The following is a 24,900-nucleotide window of genomic DNA, read 5'->3' on the forward strand; positions in this document are numbered from 1 at the left end:
TTTGCGCTAGTCATGGCGTAATTGTTGGAGGATCATGGCTTCCTCATCGTGATGTTCACAAATATACATTGACTTTACCTGATGGAACTACACGGAGCCAAATTGGCCACACTTTTATTAGAAAACGTCACAGACGCTGTCTGGAAAATGTACGTACTTTTCGTGGGGCCGATTCATACTCGGATCGCCAACCAGTAATTGCTAGCTTTAAACTAAAATTAAAGGCTATTACCAAGCGCAAAGAGACTGTGAAAGTGTTTGACATTCAGAAGCTCCGGATTAGATAAGTGAGGCAAGCATATTGTGTTGCCCTTTCTAACAAGCTTGCAAACCTGACATGCGATGAACATGAAACCGGTGTCCCAGTGGATGAGAAGTGGAATTTAATTGTGGAGTGTGTAAGGGGGGCAGCTGAAGAGTCGGTTGGTTACGCGAAAAAGAAGAGTGAACAGTGGATCAGCGATGGCTTGTGGAAACTCATACAAGAGAGAAAAGAAATAAAGATCCAGCTAGACAGCTGTTATAGCAACGTCACCCCTCAGTACAAAGACCAACTCAATGACCAATGTAAACAAATCCACAAAGCTGTAAAGCGGTCCACAAGGAATAACAGACGTTGATTTTTGGAGACAAAAGCAGCCGAAGCTGAGGTGGTTGCCAGCAAAGGTGACAGTAGAATGGTGTATCGAATAACCAAAGATATCAGTGGTGACTTTCGAAAGCCAGTCATGCGCAGTTGAAAGTAAGACTGGCGAACCACTTACGAGGAAAGAAGATATTGATAACAGATGGAGAGCATACTTTAATGAAGTACTAAATTTTCCTCCCCCTGTAAATCCCATGAACTTCCGCCTGGTGTTCCGCTCGTCGATCTTGGAATCAACGTTGAACCCATTAGCCTACTGGAAGTGAAAACCGTACTACGCAACCTGAAAAACGGCAAAGCTGCCAGAATTCATGGCGTACAATCTGAATTATTGAAATATGACACCTTGGCCTTGACGAAGCCTCTCTACGATATTTTGAATCAAATTCGGGAAATCGATAGTGTCCCAACTGATGGAAGAAAGGGGTCATTATAAAACTTTTTAAGAGAGATCTAACCGTGGATTGCAACAAATGGCGAAGCATCACCCTACATTCCATAGGTGGTAAAGTTCTCTGTCAAATACTCCTGAACCGTATACAGTCGACAATTGACGAGATCCTGGGAGATGATCAACGCGGTTTCCGGTCAGATAGATCTTTTTCTGATTTGATATTCAGCCTAAGAACTCTAATTGAAGAATCGAACGATTGGCAAACTGAAATATCAATTGCATTTATTGATTTCTTAAAGGCGTTCAATTCTGTACAGAGGGAATCACAATGGGAAATACTACGATATTGTGAATTTACAAAAAAGATTATTAGTATTATTGCTGCTTTATACAATGACCAGCTAGCCACCATACGAACCAACGATGGAAACCAGACGGAATGGTTTCAGATCAATTATGGTGTATGAAAAGTTTGTATCTTCTCTCTTGTGTTCTTCACAATTCTTATTGACTATTTTCTTCAGTCTTCTCATTTTGTTGGGGGAATACAGCTGAATGAGAGGCGTAGTGTCTTTCACGTTGATTTTGCTGATGACATTGCGCTCCTCTCTCATCTAAGAGTAGACCTGCAACAGAACATAACCGAGCTCTCGAATAAAGCTGGGCGAGTTGCATTGTCCATTAGTACTCATAAGACGAAGGTTATGTGTAACAACGCAAATACAACCCCGGCCAGGCCACTGAATGTTAGTTTAGATGAGGTTACAAAATTTAAGTATCTGGGAAGTCTCATCAAATCTGACGGAAGTCTCGAACGTGAAATTACTACACGCATTGCTTGTGCAGGCAATGCTTTTACCAAATTAAGAATAGTTTGGAAAAATGCTGCGTACTCTCTGAAGCTCAAACTCCGACTCCTAAATAGCAATGTCCTCTCTATACTGACTTATGGGTGTGAGACATGGGCACTGAAGCTTCAGAAACGAATTCAATGTTTCCAAAATAACTGTCTTCGGCGCATCCTGGGGAGCCACTGGTCCGAAAGAATTATGAACGCCGCCATACGTGAAAGGACGGAACAACCGTTAATAGTTGAAAAAATCCTAAGTAGTAGATGGCGATATTGGGGTCATATGGTCCGTATGGGCGATGGTAGGCTCCCCCATGGTGTTTGGTATTGGCCCCCCCCCCGGCATTAGAAGACGTGTACGACAGAAAACGGCACTTGCCGATCCCTAGAGAAAGAGGCTATTTTGGCGACGACATCTTTGGAAGAGCTGTGGTCTCAAGCTCTTCAGAGGTCGTCGTGGAGAGCCACCGTTGTCGCCTTATGCGCCAGACGGCGTGGAAGGAACTAATTCTAAGTCTAAAACAAGCACTTTTGCGACAAGCCCGCAGCTGTAACTTGCATCAAAAGAAAAAGATGTGTATATCATTAGACTCACTAGTCTCAAATCTATCCATTCAGTGAACAAGAATTATGATATTACTAAGACTTTTTCTTAGGGAAGGATCTGAACTTCAAAAAAAGGATCTGAACTTCTGAGCTTCAAAAAAAGGAATCTTTTTTTTAACTATTTTCAACTTATTTTCAGTTAAAAAAAAAACCCTGTAGGTCAAATTTTGTAAATGTAATTAGGCAGATGAATAGAGTGAATCTCAGCTAGAGGATGATATAAAAATGTCATGTTTCGTTGATGTTTTAAACCCTAAGAGAGCAGAAAAATAACACACTAAAGATTGTACAGGGAACATAAACCTTAAAGAAACTATATATGGGTCAATGGGTCAAAATCTGAATGTGGTAAAATATAGTATAATAATTGAGTTTAATCAGGTTAGACGAAGTGTGAAATTGGTTAGAAAGTAATATTGAATCAAGCTTAATAACAAAAGTTACAAGACTTTTGACACCATTCCCCGTGAGCATTAATTCGGTGTGTGAAATAAACAGGGACCTTTGGAAGAAACTAGTTGAAGAGTCCTGGGGTTAACCTAATTATGAGGCTCAGTGAAAATGTTTTTGGTTCGGCAATTAATTAATATGAATTCTGTTAAATCAAAGGAAAAATTATTCCTCTCTTTAAAGTAAAGGTCCTTCTTTGGATTGATTCAATTTTATCGGAGAGTTCATTTGAAAGACCAGAATGCCACTTGGTTGTTCATTTGAAAGACCACTTGAAATGCCACTTGGTTGTTCTGACAACAGTCTAATAAAAGATAAATAAACATAGGGAGACTGGTGAAAGGACACATCAAATATATTTACCCACTTAGGGAGTAAGCTGCTCGTTTAATTTTTATTGGGGTAATAAATTCTCGCTTCTTCTTCGTCAGCTTCTTCAAGTTGAAGCCTGAAGGCAACTTGTTCCAATTCTCGTCTTAACCACAATATAAATCCTCAATGATATAGGCATTAAATTAAATAACTAAAAAAAGTTAGAAATACCATACTTTGGTTCCCAATATATCCTATCTTAGCTTACTCATTATTCTCTTAATGAACACCGCAAAATAGGATTCTTCATCTCGCCGTTTTCGGATGGCTTCAGATGATCTGCCAAAAGCGGCAAAAACAACACGATCTCAGGTTTGGCGGAAGCTCTGGCACATCTAAAATTATCATTTTATGCCTACTTGAGTATATATCGTTACCCCCCCCCCCCCCAGATAAAATGGTATATCCCATTTTCCCTCATTTTGCAGCAGAGTGAGTCAAAACAAGAATTTTCAGCTTTTTGCTGAATTAATTCTTTTTAAGGAAAAAATTGCAAAAGTATGACGTTTAATATAATTGTGTGACTTCATTTGGCAAATAGTACATTAAAAATGGTAGGTAGGCTAGTTGTTTTCTTTTTTCTTTTTCTTTTTTTTTCAGCTGGAGGCACCAAAACATTTATTTTCGTAATAAAGGTCTGTCTCCCCAATTTCCTCCGATGTGAACACGCCTCTGCAGATTTGACCAGAGGATAATTGTGTTACATATTGTGACCTTATGGACACAATATGTAACACACTCGAAAAACCCAATACCTGGCTCAATGTTATCGCTGTTGACTTGCAAAAAGCTTTTGATTTAATCAACCATAATATACACAATATATATTAGAAAAGCTATCTAATGACTTTCAAGATGAACGTTATTTAATTAGAATAATTGCATCTTTCCTCTCTAATAGAACGCAAGTCGTGAAATACCTGAATGTACATTCTGATCGCCTCCCAATTTACAATGGTGTGCCCCAAGGAACACTCTTAGGTCCAATTTTATTTCTTACAATGTTTATTTTCCGGATAGATGGAAATTCGTTGATGATCTAACTGTCTTAGAGGTATGTTTCAAAAATTCAAAAAGCAACCCAATGGACATCTTGGAATCGATATCAGCCGAAGCTCTTACTAATGATATGAAAGTCAACCCTTTAAAGTCAACTATTCTTACTATTAGTTTCGTTAAAACTCCCCCTTCTTTCTCCTGCCCAATCCCCCGTGAAATATATGTCACCACTATGAAATTACTGGGTGTTACCATCTCAAGCGACTTAAAATGGGGTTGCCATATTAATGACATTATAAACGTGCAAATGCCACATTTTCCCTCCTTAAACTTCTTAAAAAATTAAATGCCCTAAATCGCATTGTTTGAGGATTTTCCTCTCATTTGTACGCCCAACCCTTGAGTACGCCTGTCCTGTTTGGCATCCTGGCATTTCCATTGAATTGTCGGATAGAATAGAGGTAGTCTAAAAAAGGTGCCTAAGAATTATCTTCAATGAGGGTAAAGTACCTTATATTTCCCTTCTTAGGAGACCTAATCTTGTACGCCCAACCCTTGAGTATGCCTGTCCTTTTTGGCATCCTGGCATTTCCATTGAATTGTCGGATAGAATAGAGGCAGTCTAAAAAAGGTGCCTAAGAATTATCTTCAATGAGGGTAAAGTACATTATATTTCCCTTCTTTGGAGAGCTAATCTTGTCACCCTTAAGGAAAGGAGAGGAAAAATTACCTCGCGTTTTGCTAACAATGCCCTCATAACCCTCGAACAATTCCCCTTTTCCCTGGTCAATATCCACCCGTTCGACCCCGTCTCCCGCGTTCTGTGTCAACAAAAATCCCCCTTTTTGCCCCAATAAGAGTTAGTACTGAAAGATATAGAAGAACTTTTATCCCTTAAATAGCTGACATTTTCAATCAGTGAATCTACGCAGCCTCCCCCCCCCCTCACTCACTTTTTACCTCATAGTTATTAATTTTAATGCCCATTTTGCAAATTTGGAGGTTTTTTATTTATGTTTTTTAGTCACTAACTAACTTATGTTTGTTTTAATTTTACTTTATCTCATTGTTAATTTTACGAGTTTTCGTTTTTTTTTTTGGCATTTTTGCTGAATTGACATTGCCTTCTAATTTTATGAGTTTAATTTGTTTTTGTTCTTAAAATTTTTAAGCATTTGACATTGACTCTTTTATAATTTTCTGTTGTTAGCCCCGAGTCGGCCAATCCGGCCGGATGGGAGTTAAGTAAGTAAGTAAGTAAGTTTGATTGTTTGCTTTTGTTGTTCTTTTTTAGTTTTATTTGACGCTAAAGTGCGAATTCGACCCTTTTGCGCTTGTGATAGCCGTTTTTCAGCAATAAATCTTATCTTATGTAAACCTTATTGAAAATATCATAGATAGACGGTTAAAAAAGATAAAACAAGAAAATAGGGAGCCCGTCCCCCTTGATTCAGTCGTTCCGGCAATTGGGAAAAAAACTTTCCCCACTCTACCATACATTTCAAAACTTAGTGATAAAGTTGGAAAAATTTTAAATAAACACAATCTCTCTGTTTCTTTCAAAATTGAGCAAAAAGTTGAACATTTTTTCAACTCAGGAAAAGATAAAACTGACCATGTACTGGGTAGTGGTGTCTGCAGAGTTCATGTGGGAAATTTTACATTGGTAGGACCCATCAACAACTTGGTGAACGCTTGCATGAGCACAAAACTTCAATAGATAAGTCCCTGGGATTGAAAAATAAAAATGAAAACTTGGATTCCACATTTGCCCAGCATAATTTTGAAAATCCTACACATCTTATTTTTTTTTAGGAGGCAACTTAAATTTCTACTGCAAATGGCCTACCGCAATCTTTCAAAGAGGTAATTAAAATAAAAAAAATATATATAAACAGGCTATAAATAGGGACACCGGAGACATTTCATTAAGCCCAATTTATAACAATTTAATATTAAAAGACTTGATATTTGCATCCAATCAAATTTAAGAGAACCTATTAACGTATCTAATGAAAACTGAAATGGCAGAAGAGTAAAAAGTATTGCTATGCAAAAGATTCTTGCACAATCTCTTCGGTAAAATCCTTTTTTTAATTGGTTTTGGCTTTGGTCTTTCATTGTGTTTTTTTCAGATCTTGTGTAGTGAGCTCTAAAAGGTTAGATTCTTTTTTCTTTTTTTTTTTAGCACTGAGGACGACGTGGCGGAGGTCCTTGTCGAAATATTTGCTGGTTTTTCGTCTTCATATTTTAACACTGGCTGACAAAATCCTCGTTTTCTCACCCTTTTTTGGTACTTCATACGTCATGTATAGCCAGTGTGGTCTTAGAAAGTATTAACTTTTACAAAGCAGAAGAAAAACTAAAACAACAAACCAAAAACCAAGCCAGAACAAAGGAAAGACTATTCAAAGAGATACAGTTTCCTTGTGAAATTAAATAAAAACTAAACAAAAAAGGTAAACAAAAAATAAAAAAAACAAGTTAATTCAATTATATATAATGAATAAATTAGAAAAATTGGAAATTCTATTATTTAAGAAATCTCAAACAGTTCTATCTCCAACTCAATACGTATTTTTAGTTGAGTTAGATATAGAAAAAAGGAGTTGAAATGGGAGTTTTTTTATTCAAAACTAAAAAAAAAATGTTTTTGCTGTATCACAGCATTGATAACCTTTATTACAACCTATTAAGAGAGGATTAAAAAGCTATCCAATACTATCTCTGTCCAACGACATTATCAGATTGTAGAGCTTTTTTCTCTTGAATTTTAAAGCCAAATTTGACAAAAGAAAAAATGACTGTCACATTTATTTGATTATATTTTCCCATTGATAAATAAGGTAAATATTTACATACTTTTTAAGATTTGACACTATGTTCAGTGTCCTTGAAAATGAATAACGTCAATTACTGTCTGGCTCAGTTTTTTTTTACCTATTTTAACGACGGAAATAATACACTATTAATTTTTTCTTTAACATTAGTTAAGGGTAAAAAAATGCTTTTTAGACTGACTTTCTTAGATCTTTTAAAGAAGGTAGTAGAACTAGGTGAATAAACCTATTTTAATTTTGGAAATAATACTGTAGTGCTTTTTTTAAGGATTAGTTTCGGAATTTTGGAAATGTTGAATCTGGATTTGCACCTATAACCATTTCTAAAACTATTCATTTTTATAATCATTGTATAATCTATATTCTATATTTTATATATTATTCTATATTTTATATTATTCTATATTATTACTATATATTCTATAATCATTTTCTAAATAGGTTGAATGCCATCCATATTTGAACCAGAAGAAACTGATTGCATTTTGCAGAGAACGAGGAATTTGTGTGACTGCTTATAGTCCACTTGGATCTCCAGACAGACCATGGGCTAAACCGGATGATCCAAAACTTATGGAGGATCCCAAACTTGTTGAACTTGCTAAAAAACATGGGAAATCTCCTGCACAAGTACTTCTCCGGTACCAGGTTCGTTTCCTATACTATGACTTGTATGCGTGTCTTTTTATTCTCGTTTATATACAAATCTTACTTAGACGTTTTATTGTAGTTTGATTTGTGTGTCTGTTACTTATTTTCCATATGTGTAACACCGCTAGGTTATATTTTTGTGCTTATTTGTTCAGAGAGGGGGGGGTTACTCTCCTCGATCGAGGTTGTCCACATAAAATTCGTAATAAGGGAAAACAAACGTTTTAATAAGTTTATTTTTATCGAAAGATTGTTTTCTTGTTAAAAGCATTTGATGCTTTATTTATTAAGGGGTTGTTTATTTGTTGGTAAATGGTCTTGTAACAAAATTTATTTATTAATTATTTATTAAGGGGTTGTTTATTTATTTATTATTAAGGGGTTGTTTTTATTAGGGGTTGTTTTATTACTTTATTTATTAAGGGGTTGTTTATTTGTTGATAAATGGTCTTGTAACAAAATTTATTTATTAATAATTTATTAAGGGGTTGTTTATTTATTTATTATTAAGGGGTTGTTTTTATTAGGGGTTGTTTTATTACTTTATTTATTAAGGGGTTGTTTATTTGTTGATAAATGGTCTTGTAACAAAACACGAGCCTTCATCACTATGATAGGCTGAGAATGACAATGAAAGTTTACCGGGGGAAGTGCTGCCTTGCGAGACGGGGTAATTGACATGGAGTAATTTTTTCTTCTTACAATTAAACAAATTAATTAATTAATTAAGCATAGACAAATTAATTGAATAGACTTTTTGTTCTGCGAGAAGAATAAATCGTAGTAGGATATGCTAACAGATATAGCTAAGTTCTACTAACTTTCAAAGCATATCACAATAAAGCACTAAACCGTTAGACAGGCTTGAGTACAGTAGAGGTATGTTGTGCCTCCGTTTTTTTTTAATGCAATGACAAGCCGTCGCACGGAACACGTTCTTCTGAAAAGACACTCCCTGCTCAAATTCCAACCTCCTTGGGCCGTTTCCCAGCTTATTCCTACCTTGGTTTTTGTTCGATGGTTGCACCTCTAACAAACCTTAGCGTCCAACGTCCAACAAACCAAACATCCCCAAGATTACGGAAAAAAAGAACAGAATAAACGAAAAAAAAAACAAAAAAAGGAGAAAATGAACAAAATACCCCGATAGTTTCCCTCTTTGTGTTATTTCGTAAAGGTGCTACTTGTGTTTTGTCTTCGTTGTTTTCTCACGTTTTCCAAACTTTCTGACCAATATCAGTTTAAATTATGACTAACGAATGGATTTTCATTTCGGAAATTTTTATTTTGGCGATCTTTTGCCAGTCTTTTAGTGTTTGTTGCTTTTCGTTTGTCCTGTTTTGTTTATTAAACCCGAAGTTTGAGTTTGACCCTTTGGGGTTTGTGATGCCAATTTAAAAAAAAAATCTGTTTGTTAAGCGGGAACTAAAAGTATAGATCGAGAATATTTTTTTTAATTTTTAGAGGACGTTTCTTCTCACATTCCCTGGAAAAAAAAACCGTCATATTTCCCTGGCGGTTTCTCAATAATTGGCAGAGGGTGTATGTAGGTATCTGCTTGTCCTAATTGAAAAGCTGTCACATCCCACCTAAATCCATATATGCTGTATTTTTTAGGTCTGTTCTAGTTCACTGTCATTTCTTGTAGACTGATCCACTATTTTCTAATTATCTCTAATATCTCATTCTACTGAAGGATAATCAGTTTTTTTTTTCGCAAAGTTATAAATTGCTATCAACCTTGTTGAGTCGAGTTGAAAAAAAAGGAAAGAAACAAAAAAAAAAACATATCGAATATCCTCTCACCCTTTCAGGAAAACATTATAGGATTCCTTTGATCCTTTAAGTATTTCATAAAATGCTACGCGTTTGATTTCACATATAGTGTGCAAAATAGAAGGACCACTGATTAATAAGGTCATTAAAGTTAAAAAAAAAGGTAAAGGATGCGGCACTAGAGTCTTATGGTCCGAACCGGCGGTGCTGATCTCCGTCTCAAGGCCCTTCAGCTAAGAAGATTAAAGGAGACTAGCGGGCCAGCTATCCTGTGCTTTAGTATACCCTTCCTGTTTACCTTCCTCAGATTTTTCCAGGTACCCATTTAGAGCTGGGTCGACTCTGGCTGAGCTGACAGAGTCACGCCATTGACTCCCGTCCCAAACCTAATAGCTGGTTACACTAGGATTCGAACTATCGGCCTCTCGGGCAACGGATCCAAAATCCAGTGCACCAATCCACTCGGCTGGGAGTGATTGACTCGGCTGATTGACTTCCGTTAACTCTACTGATGTTTAAAAGTGTGCTACCATATAGCAATTGGCCTCCCACTTGGAAGGATAAGGGGCGGGGCTCCTGAAAAGACGTCGGGTGATTCCCTTGAAAGAGAGACAATTTTTTTTTAAAGCAAGGAAGAATGAAAAATGAATAAAAAAGGTGAAGCTTGAAACCACTTTTAACGAGCTAAAGAAATTCAGATTTAAAAGAGGTTTCATACCAACATTAACAGCAGCATTAACATTAGTAATATAAGGTAAGAATTTGGTGATCCTGATGGTTATTTTTTACTGGGATTAATAACTTACAGTTACTATTTTCAAATTTCCTGTTCAGTTTTTTTTTCCATGTTTTTCTTTTTTTAATTTCTTTTATTGAAAGAAATTGAATTTAAGTTTAAAAAAGTTAACTAAAGAAAAAAAAATAAGAAAGAAAGTAATTTAATTCAAATTAACGTAAATTTTAGTTTCTGTTTAATTTTTTTAATTTCTAAATTCTTTCATAATTTCTTTTCATAATAATGTTGTATTCATTGTTTTACCTTCTAAGTAGTTTTTAATATTTTAGTTGGTAATTAGAAGCAAAAAATTCAATGTCTGGAAGGGGCTCATGTAAAAACTTTTAAGACTTTCATTTTGAAATCAAATATTGAAATTCTTTTTAATCTTTTAATTAGGCAAGGCTCTATCTTATTAAATATTTAGGAAGAGCTTTCTTTGATATTTATTTTAGATTGGAGATTCAAGTTGGCCTTTGACCGGTACCTTGTAGATGCCACTGTTTCCTATTAGATAAAGAACAGTTTTATTTGATATTTAGTTCACATTCTATATTCAAACTCTAATCTTCTGCTGATTTACTTAAAAGTATTGCAGGTCTTGCCACGGATTCCATCAGTCAATTATATACTGGAATCTCCCCATGCACAATGCTAATCTCCCCCTTCATGCATAATGACTTATGCTGCTGCTAATATTCTATATTATTTGCATGCCTAAATAGTTATTTGTAATTCAAATATAGATAACTCAAGTCCGTGATACACTCCGAAGAAATCAAAAACTTGCCCTTTTGATGGTATTTTTTAAATTTGGTTGATGCTAAATGTTTTCTTAGGCACCTACTGTAAACATATTGGATGCTTCATTCCCCCTTCCCTCTCAGGGACCGTCAGGGTCTCAGCTTAGTTAAAGAGAACCTTACATTTATATTGCCAAAAATTGATGTTCACGTAAAGAAAAGTTGAATTTTTGAGAGTAAGCTCATTATTTCTCAATTTAATTCACTGCTTCTAGCACGCCGGAATTTTTCGGGGTTTCCCCATTTTTTTCGAATTTTTGTCAAATTTTCCAAAAGGAGCATGGCATTAAAACAACAAAAAGTACGGCCCATAATTTGAATGAATATTTCGGCCCCTATGTCCAAGGGCCGTCCTCAGCAAGACAAAAGTATATAAAAGAAAAAAGACTCACAACAACATGCGACCAATAAAACCAAAAATTAAAAATTTTTCAAAGCAGTCCCAGCACCCTTACTTCAGCGAAGTTCAACCAGGACTGATAAAAAGTAAGGTAAAACAAGGCGATTCAATGAGATGAAAGACATAGGGCCGACTTGGACATAGGGCTGAAATATTGATTCAAATTATCTCCACTGTCTTGCAAAAAGATTTCCCTATTGTTCTTCGTACTTTTGTTGTTGGTTATGGAAAAACAGTGTGGTCTTCGTCGCTATTTTTGAGCATGGTGTTCTTCGAAATCTCCAGAAAAATTCACGAGTCGTATTTCGTGATAACGTTCATGTATTTACGAACGTTAATTTTCGGGGATATTTCGGAGAACACAATTTTATCTTTTGGGATAAGCCTGAAATATTCGAGAAATTGAAGTCACTGAATTAATTTTGATCCCTAAAGAAGATTTGATGTAACTTTGTTTCATTAGTTTCTACCTTTTTTGTCACCAGATATAAATAAAAATCAGAAACAAAAAGTATGTTTTTCATGCTTTAAAGGTTATCATTGCTTGCTCAGGCGCTGTCACTTGAGTTAATGGGTTTGTCACTTTTTTGTTTATTTTATTTTCTTCTTGCTGGTTAAATTCTAATTTTCAGGTTGTTTTGCCTCTACATGTAGATGTAAAAGTGAATTTTTTTGCTAAAAATTGGTGGCCTTGTCATAAGAAAGTGCTTTGGTATATTTCCAAGGAAATTGCTAAACTAAAATAATTGAGTTTTTTGTTAAATTATTTTTTAGAGTATTTTTGTATGTATTTATTATTTGAGATCCCCTACACTACAGTCCATTGAGCATTTTGCGGGGGGGGGGGGGTCAAAGAGTTAATGTGTTTAAATAAAGAAGTCTTGAACTTTTAAAAGTAGCTTGCAATTTTAACAAATAAAAGAAAAGGTAAAATTCAAACAGGCCGATTCTAAAAAGTGTGTTTATGTGGATCCAGATTTATATAGTTTTTTTAAAATTTATATTCATATCCTATAAAGTTTGAAAAAGTCATTTATCTCTAAGAATGTTCGTTGTTCTATGTTATTTTTTTGGAACGTGATGGGCTGTTTTTTCTTTCGTTCTTTTTTTCTTCATTGAAACTCATAACCGTAGACCTTAGTATCTAAGAGAATAAAAGACCTAAGCCAAATTGGCCTATCCTTGACAAAACTAAGAGGGAAATATTGATAACAAGAATAGGTATTTGGCCAATAAGAAGAAATAGGAGAATAATTACACGAGCATTTCGCTTGTAGATGTCCCTAATCCTGATTCTTCTCTCCAAATCTAAGGCAGGTAACCTTGGCTCCTGGAACTTTCCACTTTCTCTCAACATCATTACCGTAAATTGGCCGACAATTACTTCGAAGCTGAATTCGTGTCCTAAGTTATTAAACAGGCCACTCCAATTTAAAATAACTTCTGTTAAAAATTTTCTTCTAGATCACTGAACTAAGTAAGACTCGAATATTTGTCCAGAGCTGAAAACCATAGTTGCACTTCTCGGATTGAATTCCGAGAAGAAAGAAAAACAAAGAAGAAAGAGTAAAATTTAAAATCAAAGAAACAATATTTAAACCAAATGTATACAACTGAGTTTCTTCTGTGCTCTTTTTCAGAGGAGTGGCTCTTTTTTTTTATCCTAGTTTCATGGTTTGTGTCATTGAGTAGCAATTGAATATATTTATTTTGATTGGTTTATTTTTATTCTTCTTTGATTGTATTCCTCCATTTTATGTAGTTTTGTTTTTAATTCTTCTTCTTATTGTTGACGACGCCTAATGGCGCAACATTCGTGCAATTATTTTACCTTTTCTTCCTATTGGCCATAGACCCATTCTTGTTTCCAAGATTTTCTTCTTTGTTTTATCACAGAGAAACAGAGAGTTTCCTTGCAAAGAATGTTGTGACTCAAAAACTGCCTTCTTTTGACTTGCTTAGAATTTCATATCAAAAAATCAATCGGGTTTTGCATTCTTTTTTCTGGCTTAAAATTTCACATAGCGGCAATTAGTAAAATACTTAGAAGGTAGAGCATTTGCTTCACTTTTTGACATACGATTAAGCGATAATGTGATTGGATTACGACATTTGATTTTACAAAAGTAAACCAATGGAAATTAAGCACACATTTTAACGCGAAAGTGTAGGGCGTTAACATATCATTTTATCTTTGGTAGTACAGAAACTGGTTTCGGATTTGTGAATAATTTCTATAATTTTTGGCTGGCCTGGGAACTTTAGGCTAATTCACTTAGCAAAATGTGCAGGAGAGGAGGGAAAATTTAAATTTAGGAACAGTCGGTTGTAGATGGATATGGAAATATAGTTGAAAGAGTTAGGTCGAACTGATTCTATTTTCAACCATGTGATGCCATGTGGATTTATTCGTAATAGATGTTCTTTTTTTACCATCATCATAATCGATGATGGTGAAGGAATAGGGTACTTGCCTTAGCTAATCTGCAAGATATGTATATCTTATCTAAATTGGATCGAACCGAGTTGAAATCGACTAAACAAATAGCCTGAAGCGTAATTAGCCGTTATTTTTTTTCTATGACCATAACACACATTTTTTAGAACAAAAAAGTATTTTTAGATTGGTTCTGAATTATTAGGCTGATTCTTTAAATTATTCACAATGCCCAGTAGAATAAAATTATTCTTGTTTTTTATTTCCAACTGGCAATATTTCCTTTTTGCCCTTCTTTGTAAGATATGTGCCTAGGATCTCTCCAGGAGTTTGTTTTCTGCTTCTGATGCACTAGATAAAAATGCCACCAGTTTTTTTGTTATTGTTATAAATACCATTATTCTTTTTATTATTATGATACTGTCATTAGCTGATTAGTAGATTTGGGAAATCTCCAGTCCTTTTCTATGTGAACCCTGTGGTAACACGGTGGACTGATGCTCCGCTTAGCAATACGGGGTGGGCAGGGTTCGATCCCTGCTTACTTAAGGTTGGGCGATAAGCTTGCCACCTATCCCTGTAAAAAAAAAAACCAGCAGCTGAAGCGTCGATTCGGCGCACTATGCGCCAACGATGGCTCTGGAGGGTCTTTTCCTTCTTTTATTGGTGGTATGTTAATGCTCTAGTTTTCTAGGATGGTCTCTGTGTCATAAAGCATGGTTTGATGGAATAGCCGAAAATATGACAATTTGATTGAATTCCGGTTTTCGAATGCAACCACCCGTCTAAGTAACCGTTTGATTTAAATTGATGAAAATGTTTTTCTTCTTTTTTTTTGTTTTTTTTTTAGGTTCAGCGTGGAGTCATTGCCATTCCAAAATCAGTACATAAGGAACGTCTGGCACAGAATATCAACATCTTTGACTTCAATTTATCTGATGAAGATATAAAACTTGTCGACAGCTTTGACTGTAATGGCCGGGTCTGTCATTTGAACTGGTAGGTATCTCTGTAAGACCTCTCCATCGAAATTAACCATCTGCCCTTCAACTCTTAGGAAACATTTTTTAAACTGTTCCACACACATGATACCAATACAGTTGGCTTCGACGGCTCTTTTGCTAGCAAAACAACTGCAGGGCTTCAGTCACCTCCCTCCCGTATGGAAGGCCCCGTGAGCGTAAGAATCTAGAAACTTGCTCTCACTATTTGTCTGGTCCCTTCCATCGCTATAGCCGGCAGCTCGTGCTGTCGGCCCTTTGTATTCTGAATAAATATATATATATATATATATATATATATATATATATATATATATATATATATATATATATATATATATATATATATATATATATATATATATATATATATATATATATATATATATATATATATATATATATATATATATATATATATATGTATATTACCAGTGTGCAACCTGAGAGTGAAAATGTCCTATTTTGTAAAAAAAAAAAATCATGTGAAGGTCTTCTGCTGCGAAGCATGCTGTTTTCCACTTTCGAATGAGCTATGTGAGCTTAATGGGTCGAAAATTTAAGGCTGCTGATCACTTTCTTGGCGGAGAGAAAATTTCCGATTCTTCAATGGGAATCATCAAAAGGTAGTTGGGCCTTTAAAGTTACATTTTAGACGCAATTGGGAAAAAACATCTGATGGAGGCAACCACCTTCGTACATCCTTGTATGATTTTCTGTTAACTTTTTAAAACTAAAATCAGTTAACTATTATAACAAGGGGTTGCACCCGAAAGACAGCTAAAATTTTTACCAAGTAAATTTTGAAACTATACCCAAAAGAAAGTTAACCGCCAGTTTTACGAATACTAAGAGTAAAAAAATAAACAGAGATAATGACGTGAAAAAATGTTTTCATAATAAAAAAACCTTATGTATTTTTTTTTTTTTTAAACTACTTCCAAGAAAAAAAAATTATGGGGTGGGGGCGGGGAGGGGTATTTCCTAGAAGCTTCTAATAAATTGTTTGCCCATTATAAGCCTGATGCGTTATTCTCTTTAAGAGAATACCTTTGAAATATGAAATTAGTGGCAACCGTGGAAGTAGTGCCCTATGATGGAAGTGCACATTGATACAAGCTGGGACTAAGATGTACAAATAAATACATCCCGTGGACTTGGTTTGGCATATGGCATTAGTTCTATATAGATGTCTTTGTAGAATTTATAGTTCCATGTCTATGGATTATCAAAAGTTCATCCAGTTTGTCCCTTGCTATCTAAAAGGCGTCTAATAGTCGTACATCAGAAGGTTTCCCTTGTCTGAAGTAAGGGGCGGTTTTTTTTATACAAGGAGTCAAACTACAAGTAAATTTAAAATAGACAAAGTTCCTCAAGTGAAATAAGCAAGGAGACTATTCTTATAACCTTTATCTTATCCTGTTATGACGGCTCAACCTCCAGTCCTCCAAAAACATTAAAACAAGAGTTAAAGAAACAAAAAGATAAAATAAATACTATGGGATATTCGACCCCTTTTACTCTACCAGTACTTTGGAATATATGTAAAATATTCCAAAATCCCTTCTTCCTTCATTCTTTGTATTTGTCTTACTGTCTCTTTGGTCTCTCAGTTTTAAATGTTGGGAGAGTATCAGCTGAACACTACTATCCCAAGCTGTGTTATGGCTAGGATTGATATTTGAAAGTAATATCAGAATATTACAGTTTATCGAAATTAGTGAATTATTAAAAATCAAGCTTAGATTATTCAAGCCTTTTGATCTTACTGAACTATTGAACTTGAGATCAGAATATTTGAGCTTAAGATCAGAATGAAATGTCGATGCATTAATCTTCATAATGACTTAAGAAGAATTGAAAAATGTAGCTTAAAAATGAACATAAATATAAATAAAATTATAAGGACTATTTTTGATGATTTGAAGAATGCGTTTATCAAAATCGTTTTGGTATCTTGGGTGGCCTTAAAAGTGGTTAATAGTCCCTCAAATTACTTGCGCAGTTTCCAAATGCAGTTAAATATTTCATTTAAGGTTAGGTTGCCTGTTGCAGTTTTTGATATTTAATTGGTATGGTATGAATATTTTAATTTAAGACGACCATTCGCCATCATTCGATTGCTGAATTGTTGAAACAAGATTCATGATTAGCAGTGGAAGTTCATTTTAATTAGCTTTCGAGTTGAAAAATGTACAGCACCAAAATTTACAAAAAAAAAACAAGTCTGCGAAAATCTACATCCAAAACCACAATCTTGCCCTCCAGCAAGATTGTTGAAATTCATAATCTAGTTTATGAGCTCACAATCCCCATTGTCACTTGAACAACATTTTTGCGATCTAGACCCCGCAAAAAGACTCCTGTGATTTTCAGTGTCTCCCACTTTTCCTTGTAATCTACATTGTTTTTGCTAGATTGATCCAACTGGATTGCTAGATATTAACCCCCCCCCCCTCCCACCGTATATGTGTAATTGGAAAGTAAGATATTTATGAAAGTATAATCATCAACATAAGCTAGTTTAACGTATGCACATATCTTGTATAAGCTAGTTAAATGCTAAAAAATTGAAGACGTTTGTACGAGGGCTTTACTTACAAAAAATTCAAGTCAATGCTTATGATTTGAACAGTGCTCTTTCTAATTCTGCAATGGCCCTCAGAGTTAGAATTATAGTCAGTCTAGTTTTTGGCTATATGCTGCCTTTTCATCAAAATTTTAGGCAATTGGTCCTCTTATATTTTGAAATTTTATATAAAGGTCATACCCCTTTAAACCTGAGTTTAATTTTGGTATGCGTAATAGAGTATTAAAGACAAAGGTACAAGTATATATTTTAGAAAATATGTTTGGGCCTGGTGTTTTTTAGTATAAACTTTGCATTTTAAAAACAAGCAAAAGATATGATCTATACAAACGTTTTTTCTGATGGAATGGCCACCACGGTCACCGAATCTGTCCAAGAGTGATTGCTTTATGAGGTATGTGAAGGGATAGGTGGATACCCTCCCCCTCCTCTCCATCAAGCTAGCATAGATGCAATCAAACAGAGAAGCACTACCTTACTTGATAATGTCATTGGAGAAATATAGCAACGTGTTTGGCAAGACCTGAACTACTTACATGACGTGTGCCATATCACAAGTGGAGCACAAAGTGAACGCTTATTGTGATCCCATAGTGAATTTTTAAATCTAAAATAGCTAACCGTTGAATTTGAATAACACTTAGTTCTTTTCAAGATAATCGCTTTGAAATATATTAGTTTTTTTGAATGCCCTGTAATTTAATTGCTACTCGATTTCGAATATCTATCTCTAATTTAGTTTCTCATTTTTCTCTTTCCTTATCTTCTATTATATTTATAAACTTTTCTCTTTATATGAATGCTATAAATTTATGTCATTCCTAAGACCGTAGTGGCTTTATAAAGACTATCTTCTTATACGAGCAAAAATAGGTAAGGCTTGCCATGGAAACATTTCCTATGGCACCTGATTTGAAAAAGAAAAGTTAAAAAAATATAAGAAAAATGATTCTTTTAGTGTTTATTGTATTAAACCAGATGTCTATAGTTTATTCTTCTTTTTGTATTTTAAGATTTGGGGTTTTGATATTATTACCTTTTCTTCAAGTTCGGCTCTATGTCAACTGCTAATTCGTGTTATGCGTTAACCTCATTATCAGGATTTTTTTTTTCAGGGTTAATGATCATCCACATTTCCCGTTTCACATCGAATTTTGAATGGATCGAGGCTGCTAACACGATTTGCTATTTGAAAATAGACTTGTTTTGATTATTTGAATAAAGAAGTGAACAAAAATTTGTTTATTGTTTTAGATTTTCTTTTTTTTGAAGCACTACCATCCAATGAAGGCGAACATAGCCAGGGTAATGCGGATATCAAAATCAAGGGATTTTTTGTTCGGGGGAGGGGTATGAAAAAACTTATAAAACGCATCAAAAATCTGTATATGCATTTTTTCTCATGAGTCGGGTAAACAAATTTGGGAGGGGGGGGGGGTTCAATCCCAGTTGACTGCCCCCCTAGATATGGCTCTTGTCGAAGGGCTCTGGTCTCCATCCCTATTGCTGGAAGAAAATTTCTGATTGCTAGTTGGGCTTGCTGACAGACTCCCCCAGACAGTGAAGGCTCTCCCAGCTCATCACGGGTTTGTCAGCCTCCTTCATTAATCTAGTGCTTTCACTGTGTATTTAGTGTTTTACTGTGTATTACTGTGTATTAGTCGCTTTGTATGCATTTTTTTTGTTTTTCTTCTATCTATACTCCGCTTTTGTTACTTTAGCAGGTTAAAAAATAAATTATTTAATAGTTCAGCGGTGTGGACAGATCGTCGAATTAGAACCTTCACTATGAACGACTTTCTAGCATGAAAGCGGCAGGAATCCGAAAGAAACATGCGGTAAAATGCTACTTCGAATGCGAAAGGCGCTCTGAGGGCACAAAGACAACATTGAATGTCTAAAAATACATAATTTCTAGTTAAAATCAGCACAATACTTAGAGTAACAGAGTTGACTAGAGGTTATTTTTAGAGTTTACTAGAGAAATGCGAAACATTTTAAAACTTCGCACCGGACCGCGATCAAAAAAGTTTGGGAAACGCTGCAGGCCTCAATTCAAAACTCCATAAAAAGGTCTGCTTAAACACAGTATGCATAATTTTAGTTTTTTTGTTGTTGTTTTTTTAAGTGTTCCAGGTTAGTGTGTTTTTCTTTGTCTCATTGATAGTTGAAATACTTTTGAGGAACTAAAATAGACTAGAAACTATCATAAATGGGAACTACTGTAATTCCAGTATGACCATAACGAGGACCTTGAGGAGTCCCATCGACGAAACAACATTGCCATGTATTTTGAGCAATCGATAGTTTTCCTGGGCCTGTTTTGTATTGATGCTTTTTGGGTTGCATACCTCCTCATGTCACTTTATTTTGCTAAAGACCGTCTCTCCATCGTAGTAAAACATTCGAGGCATCAATATATTCGTCGGTCGTAGAGCTGGAAACTGCCTGTGCAGAATTCTCACTCTCGGTGATGGATCTGCATTACCAACTGTTGCAAACCAGGTAGTGAAAAAATGGCCCCAGAGCTATACAAAGCCTTATTTTAATTGGGGGTTCCGAGGTCTTCTTCCATCCGATTGTAAGTTGGCTCTGGGAAATTTTCTGGAAAATTTATCCCTCGTCCGGACTGGTTGAACTTCCCACTTTTCTTGAGGCTCTAATGATTTCCAAGATTCAAGCAATAAACTGAGACCTGGAGTGTTATAACCAATTAGGCTTTTCTTTGTCTTTGGGGTTAAAAAAAAAAAAAAAAAAAAAAAAAAAAAAAACCAACGGTTTGAGTTGGGCGACTTAAGTTTTTTCTTAGCTATAGCCATAACGTTATTTTCAAATTTAAGGCATATTTTTTTAGATTTGTTAAAATAATGTAAATTATGATTAGCTAAGTTAAGGTGCTCAATAAACATTTCTTTGGACTTATTTGTGCTGTAGATCTTCTTAAAGTGTTACCTTTAAAAACACATAGGTTATCTAAGTTCAACAAAGGTCATTGCCCTTTGAAGGGGAAGGAAGTAGGGGCTGATACCTCAAAACTCCGCCATGAGGCATAGTTTAGGGAATTAATCCACCCCCAGAAATTGTATCCGCCTAACTGAATTACTTTCTAAGATATTAAAAAGCCTGTATCTACTATTTTACGGACATTAATGTATTCCTATGAGTAAATAGCGACGAAGACCACGCTGACTTTCCATCATAAATACAAACAACAAGTTGAAACAACAGGGGATTTTTTCTTAAGACAGTGGAACCTTAACCCTAAATGAATATTTCGACCCTACATCCAAGGGCCGTCCTCAGCAAAATGAAAATATAAAAGAAACTCAAATTAAAATACGACCATTAAAACAACAATCTTTTAAAACGGTCCTAGCATCCTTACTTCAGGGAAATTCAATCAGGACTGTTGCATCAAGCGAGGTAAAAAAAAAGGCAATTTATTCGAGTGAAATAAAAACAATTGAAAACACGTTTTCAATACTAATATTGCCTTTTTGGCAGCTAGCCTCAAAGGCCTTTCCGAAAATGAGTGCCTTTGAAAATTTGCAAATTTGTTTGAGAGACTAATTCTGTGGTTTTATATTAACTGCCTTCCCCTAAATTTCAAGTGGGAATGCTAGTAGACCGGTATGTTCGATTGTTAAGTATTCTTATTGGTGAAAATCTGCCTTTCAAATGTCACATGGATTTGATTAAAACGAAGATATGCAAGAGTTTAAGGAAGCTAAACCATACTTTTCCTAGAGCAATTTCGAACGCCCTTTTTCACTGTCTGGTCAATACTAGGTTTTTTATTGTTCAATAATCTTCGTGTCAACTTTTCCTTCTCCTTTAAAGCCGCTTTCTAAGGTTTACAATGAAGACAAAAACTTTATTTAGAAAGCTCATCATTCAGGAGTATCACTTTACTTGATTTTGAATAATAAATATCCATTCGAGGGCATGTTTGACTTTTTATCAGCTTCATGGTGACCTTCATCAGCCCCTTAGGGCTTTGCCGTCTATTACCTCTGATCAAAATAATTATCATCTGCGTAATTCTTCCCTCCATAAGGTCAGATTTCAATCCTATAGTGGTGAGTCATTTTGTATGGAATAATATGCCTGAATGAGCTCGAAGGTGTCACTCGTTTAACACAAAAAAATTGTAAAAACTATTTTTGCATCCTTTTTCCTCCCCTTTCTGTGTGAAGGATTAATTGGAGTCTATTTATTCTATTTGATTCATCTATTTTTTTAACTTGTTTCTTCTATTCATTTTTTTTGGAGTGTGATGTGTTAATCTTTTTTTCCCTATCTCGTCTATTATATATATATATATTTTTTTTAGTTTGCGTAGCCAGGCTATTAACAATTGATTGAGCGGTCTTGCCATAACTTGTAGACCTTGGACAAGAGATACCTCCTTTTCTGGAAATCTTAGAAAAAAACATTAACTTCCTCCTGTACTTGCTCGAGATGGGGATATTCAGTTTTAATGAAACTTGCATCATTAGAGAGTGAATTTTTTTTCGATTAAACGGCGCAGAATTTTTTTTTCGAACAGTTCGTGGTAACGAACTGTAAGTAAGGAGCGACCCGGCTCAATAGTAACCGAAACTCTAAAAAACAAAATTTTGATACTAATAGATACATCAAAAGAATCTGCTTGTTATACTGATTTTAAATATATAAGCTTCATTAAGTTTAGTGTTACCAATTAAAGGCTGCGAGCCTGAGAAAATTTGCCTGATTTTCGAAAAAAGGGGGAAACACCCCTAAAAGTATTAGAACTTTAATTAAAATCACACCATCAGATTCAGCATATCAGAAAACCATACTGTAGTGGTTTCAAGCTCCTATATGTAAAAATGCGGAAACTTATATTTTTTTTTGCCAGAAGAAAGATCACGGATGCGTGTTTTTTTGTTTTTTTTTCAGGGGCGATCGTATCGACCCAGTGATCTTAGAATATCTTGAGAGGGCTCATTCAAACGGAAATTAAAAGTTCTAGTGCCCTTTTCAAGTGACCAAAAAATTGGAGGCCAATCTGGGCCCCTCCCCCGCCCCTTTTTTCCCCAAAGTCATGCCATCAATATTCTGAGATAGCCATTTTGGTCATCATAGTTGAAAGGCCCAATAACTATGCCTTTGGATATAACATAACCCCCCACAGCCCTAGGGGGAAGATCTGTCATAAGAGTTGCCCATTTTTTACACATAGTATTTGTTATTGTGAAGTATGTATAAATTTTCGGGTGTGGGGGAGGGCGAATTTTTTTTCTGGGTTTTTTTCCACGGAGGAATTTTCTACGGGGAGGGAAGTTTCCAGGGGTGAACTTGTCAGGGGAAATTATACACTGAGGGAATTTGCCAGAATTCCTATATAACAATCTTTTCAAATGACTGGCTTTTTCATCTCCGTCCCAATTTCACGCTTTGAGCTGTTTAGGGTAACTGTACTTGGTAAATTTTCTCCATGACTGAGTTGTGCAGAGAATAATCTCGTGGAGAGGGGGATTTCTCCGTGGAAGTGGGATCAAATTTCCTGGCATTATTTAAAAACGATCAGAAATTAAATAAAAAAAAACAAGTTTTTTCAATTGAAAGTAAGGAGCAGCAGTAAAACTGAAAACAAACAGAAATTATTACGTGTATGAAAGGGATTGCCTCTCCTCAATACCTCACTGTTTATGCTAAAGTTTGAATTTTGTCCCAATTCTTTAAGAACGACTCTTTAAATACAAGGGTCATTTAATTAGAACAATAGGAAGGTTTTTTAAAAGTACTTAAAAATCTTTAGCGTAAAAAGCGAGGTGTTCAGGAGGGGGCAATTTCCTTCATACACGTAATAATTTCTGTCCATTTTAAGTTTTAATGTTGCTCCTTACTTTCAGTTGAAAAAACTTGTTTTTTTTTTAATTCAATTTAAACTCCAGCAAAGGGTAGTCACTTGAAATGCTCCAAAATATCTCTCAGGAAAACTCTAAAAATAACATCAAAAGAAAACCCATTTGAGTAATGTGGGATCTTCGGGAGTTCCCTGTGGTGCTAGCCGCTCAATGGTGCCTAGTCCCCTAGGAAAGTTCACTAATTGGCCCTTTTTCTTTGAGACGCTGAGGTTCGTAAAATAGTTTTTAGGTTTCGAATCTCCTTAAATGAATAGTATGTTTCCCCCCGTCTTTACAAGCCTAGGAGCCTTTGGGGGATTAGTACCATTTAGTTATTGTATGTTTAATTAATTATGAATAAATCTTATCTTAAATTCTTTGGTTAGCAATCTTTCTGCATCCTCCTATTAAGCTTCACCCCGGAAATATCCTGCAATTTATAAAGACTATAATGACTTGTAGGGCCTTCTTTTTTTTCAATTTTAATAATAAGAAAAAAATAATTCTTGCACAATTAAAAATAAAAATCCCTGTTATAATTTACCCGGGTGGGTATTTTTTCATTTGTCTGTTACGGATATCAATAATTTTAGTGCTTTTTTATTTTTAAAAGATATTGTGCCACGAAAAATCGCATTTTCTCCATTTTGTGGTGTAAAACAGCGATTTTGGCCCAAACAGCCCTCTGTAAACCTGCTGGCGAATGAAAATTCTGAGATAGCCAATCCGCTTAGAATTACAAAAGCTTCCTAGTGTTAAAGGCCTTTAGCCACGTTTGTAATCAATACGAAAATCAAGGGTTAATATACATAATTATATTTAAGCATTATTTAACTGAGTTGATTCTGTCGAGGCTTCATAAAATTATGCAGTGCGTATGATAGCACATCAGCTATTATGGAGCATGGTCCGTGTACATGTAGGAAAAGAAAGGGGATGAGCCTCAAAAAGTGTTTCCAGCATAAATTTTCTAGATTTCAGTGAGCTTTCAGATAATTATAGAAAGAGGGATGGAGAGAGGGTTATAATTTAATCTCTTGTTAGGAGCAGGTATATTGTTTGGACTGTTTGTGATATGGGTCCTACGGGGCAAGGCCGTGCCCAGGATTTTTCTTTTCGGAGGGGCTTTACTCCCAAAAAATTTTCGGGGGGGGGACACAAAAAACCTTAAAAAACACATACAAAATTTGTTTATATCTATTTTTGTTATGTTTTTACGAGTCAGACAAACATTTCGTGTGGGGTTCAAACCCCCCCCCCCCTCTGGGTACGGCCTTGCTACGGGGTGATAGCTTTCCTTCTATAGCATAAATATTCTTAAGTTTAACATAAAAAGATTACACTCGTATGCTAACCTACCAAGATTTTTGTTCGGGGGGGGGGGGGGGTTCAAACCTGGTACCTCCCCCCCCCTGTATACGGCCATGAAATATATAT

At 35.3% G+C, this 24,900-nt stretch overlaps 1 protein-coding gene across 2 annotated transcripts in view; it reads left to right on the top strand.

Moving 5' to 3' along the window:
* Positions 1-18,829, top strand: part of LOC148952829 (aldo-keto reductase 1B-like) — a 53,875-nt gene extending 35,046 nt beyond the window's left edge. For both annotated transcript variants that reach the window (XM_089088118.1, XM_089088119.1), the window contains exons 5-7: positions 7,599-7,805; positions 14,850-14,998; positions 18,706-18,829. In XM_089088118.1, the coding sequence (XP_088944244.1) occupies positions 7,599-7,805; positions 14,850-14,998; positions 18,706-18,748 (399 nt within the window). In that variant the 3' untranslated portion in view covers positions 18,749-18,829. The remainder of the gene's footprint in view (positions 1-7,598; positions 7,806-14,849; positions 14,999-18,705) is intronic.
* Positions 18,830-24,900: the final 6,071 nt, after the last annotated feature.

The sequence above is a fragment of the Artemia sp. Qi Xiang Cuo genome, chromosome 4 (assembly GCF_049724085.1).
Source record: "Artemia sp. Qi Xiang Cuo chromosome 4, ASM4972408v1, whole genome shotgun sequence".
Taxonomy (NCBI): domain Eukaryota; kingdom Metazoa; phylum Arthropoda; class Branchiopoda; order Anostraca; family Artemiidae; genus Artemia; species Artemia sp. Qi Xiang Cuo.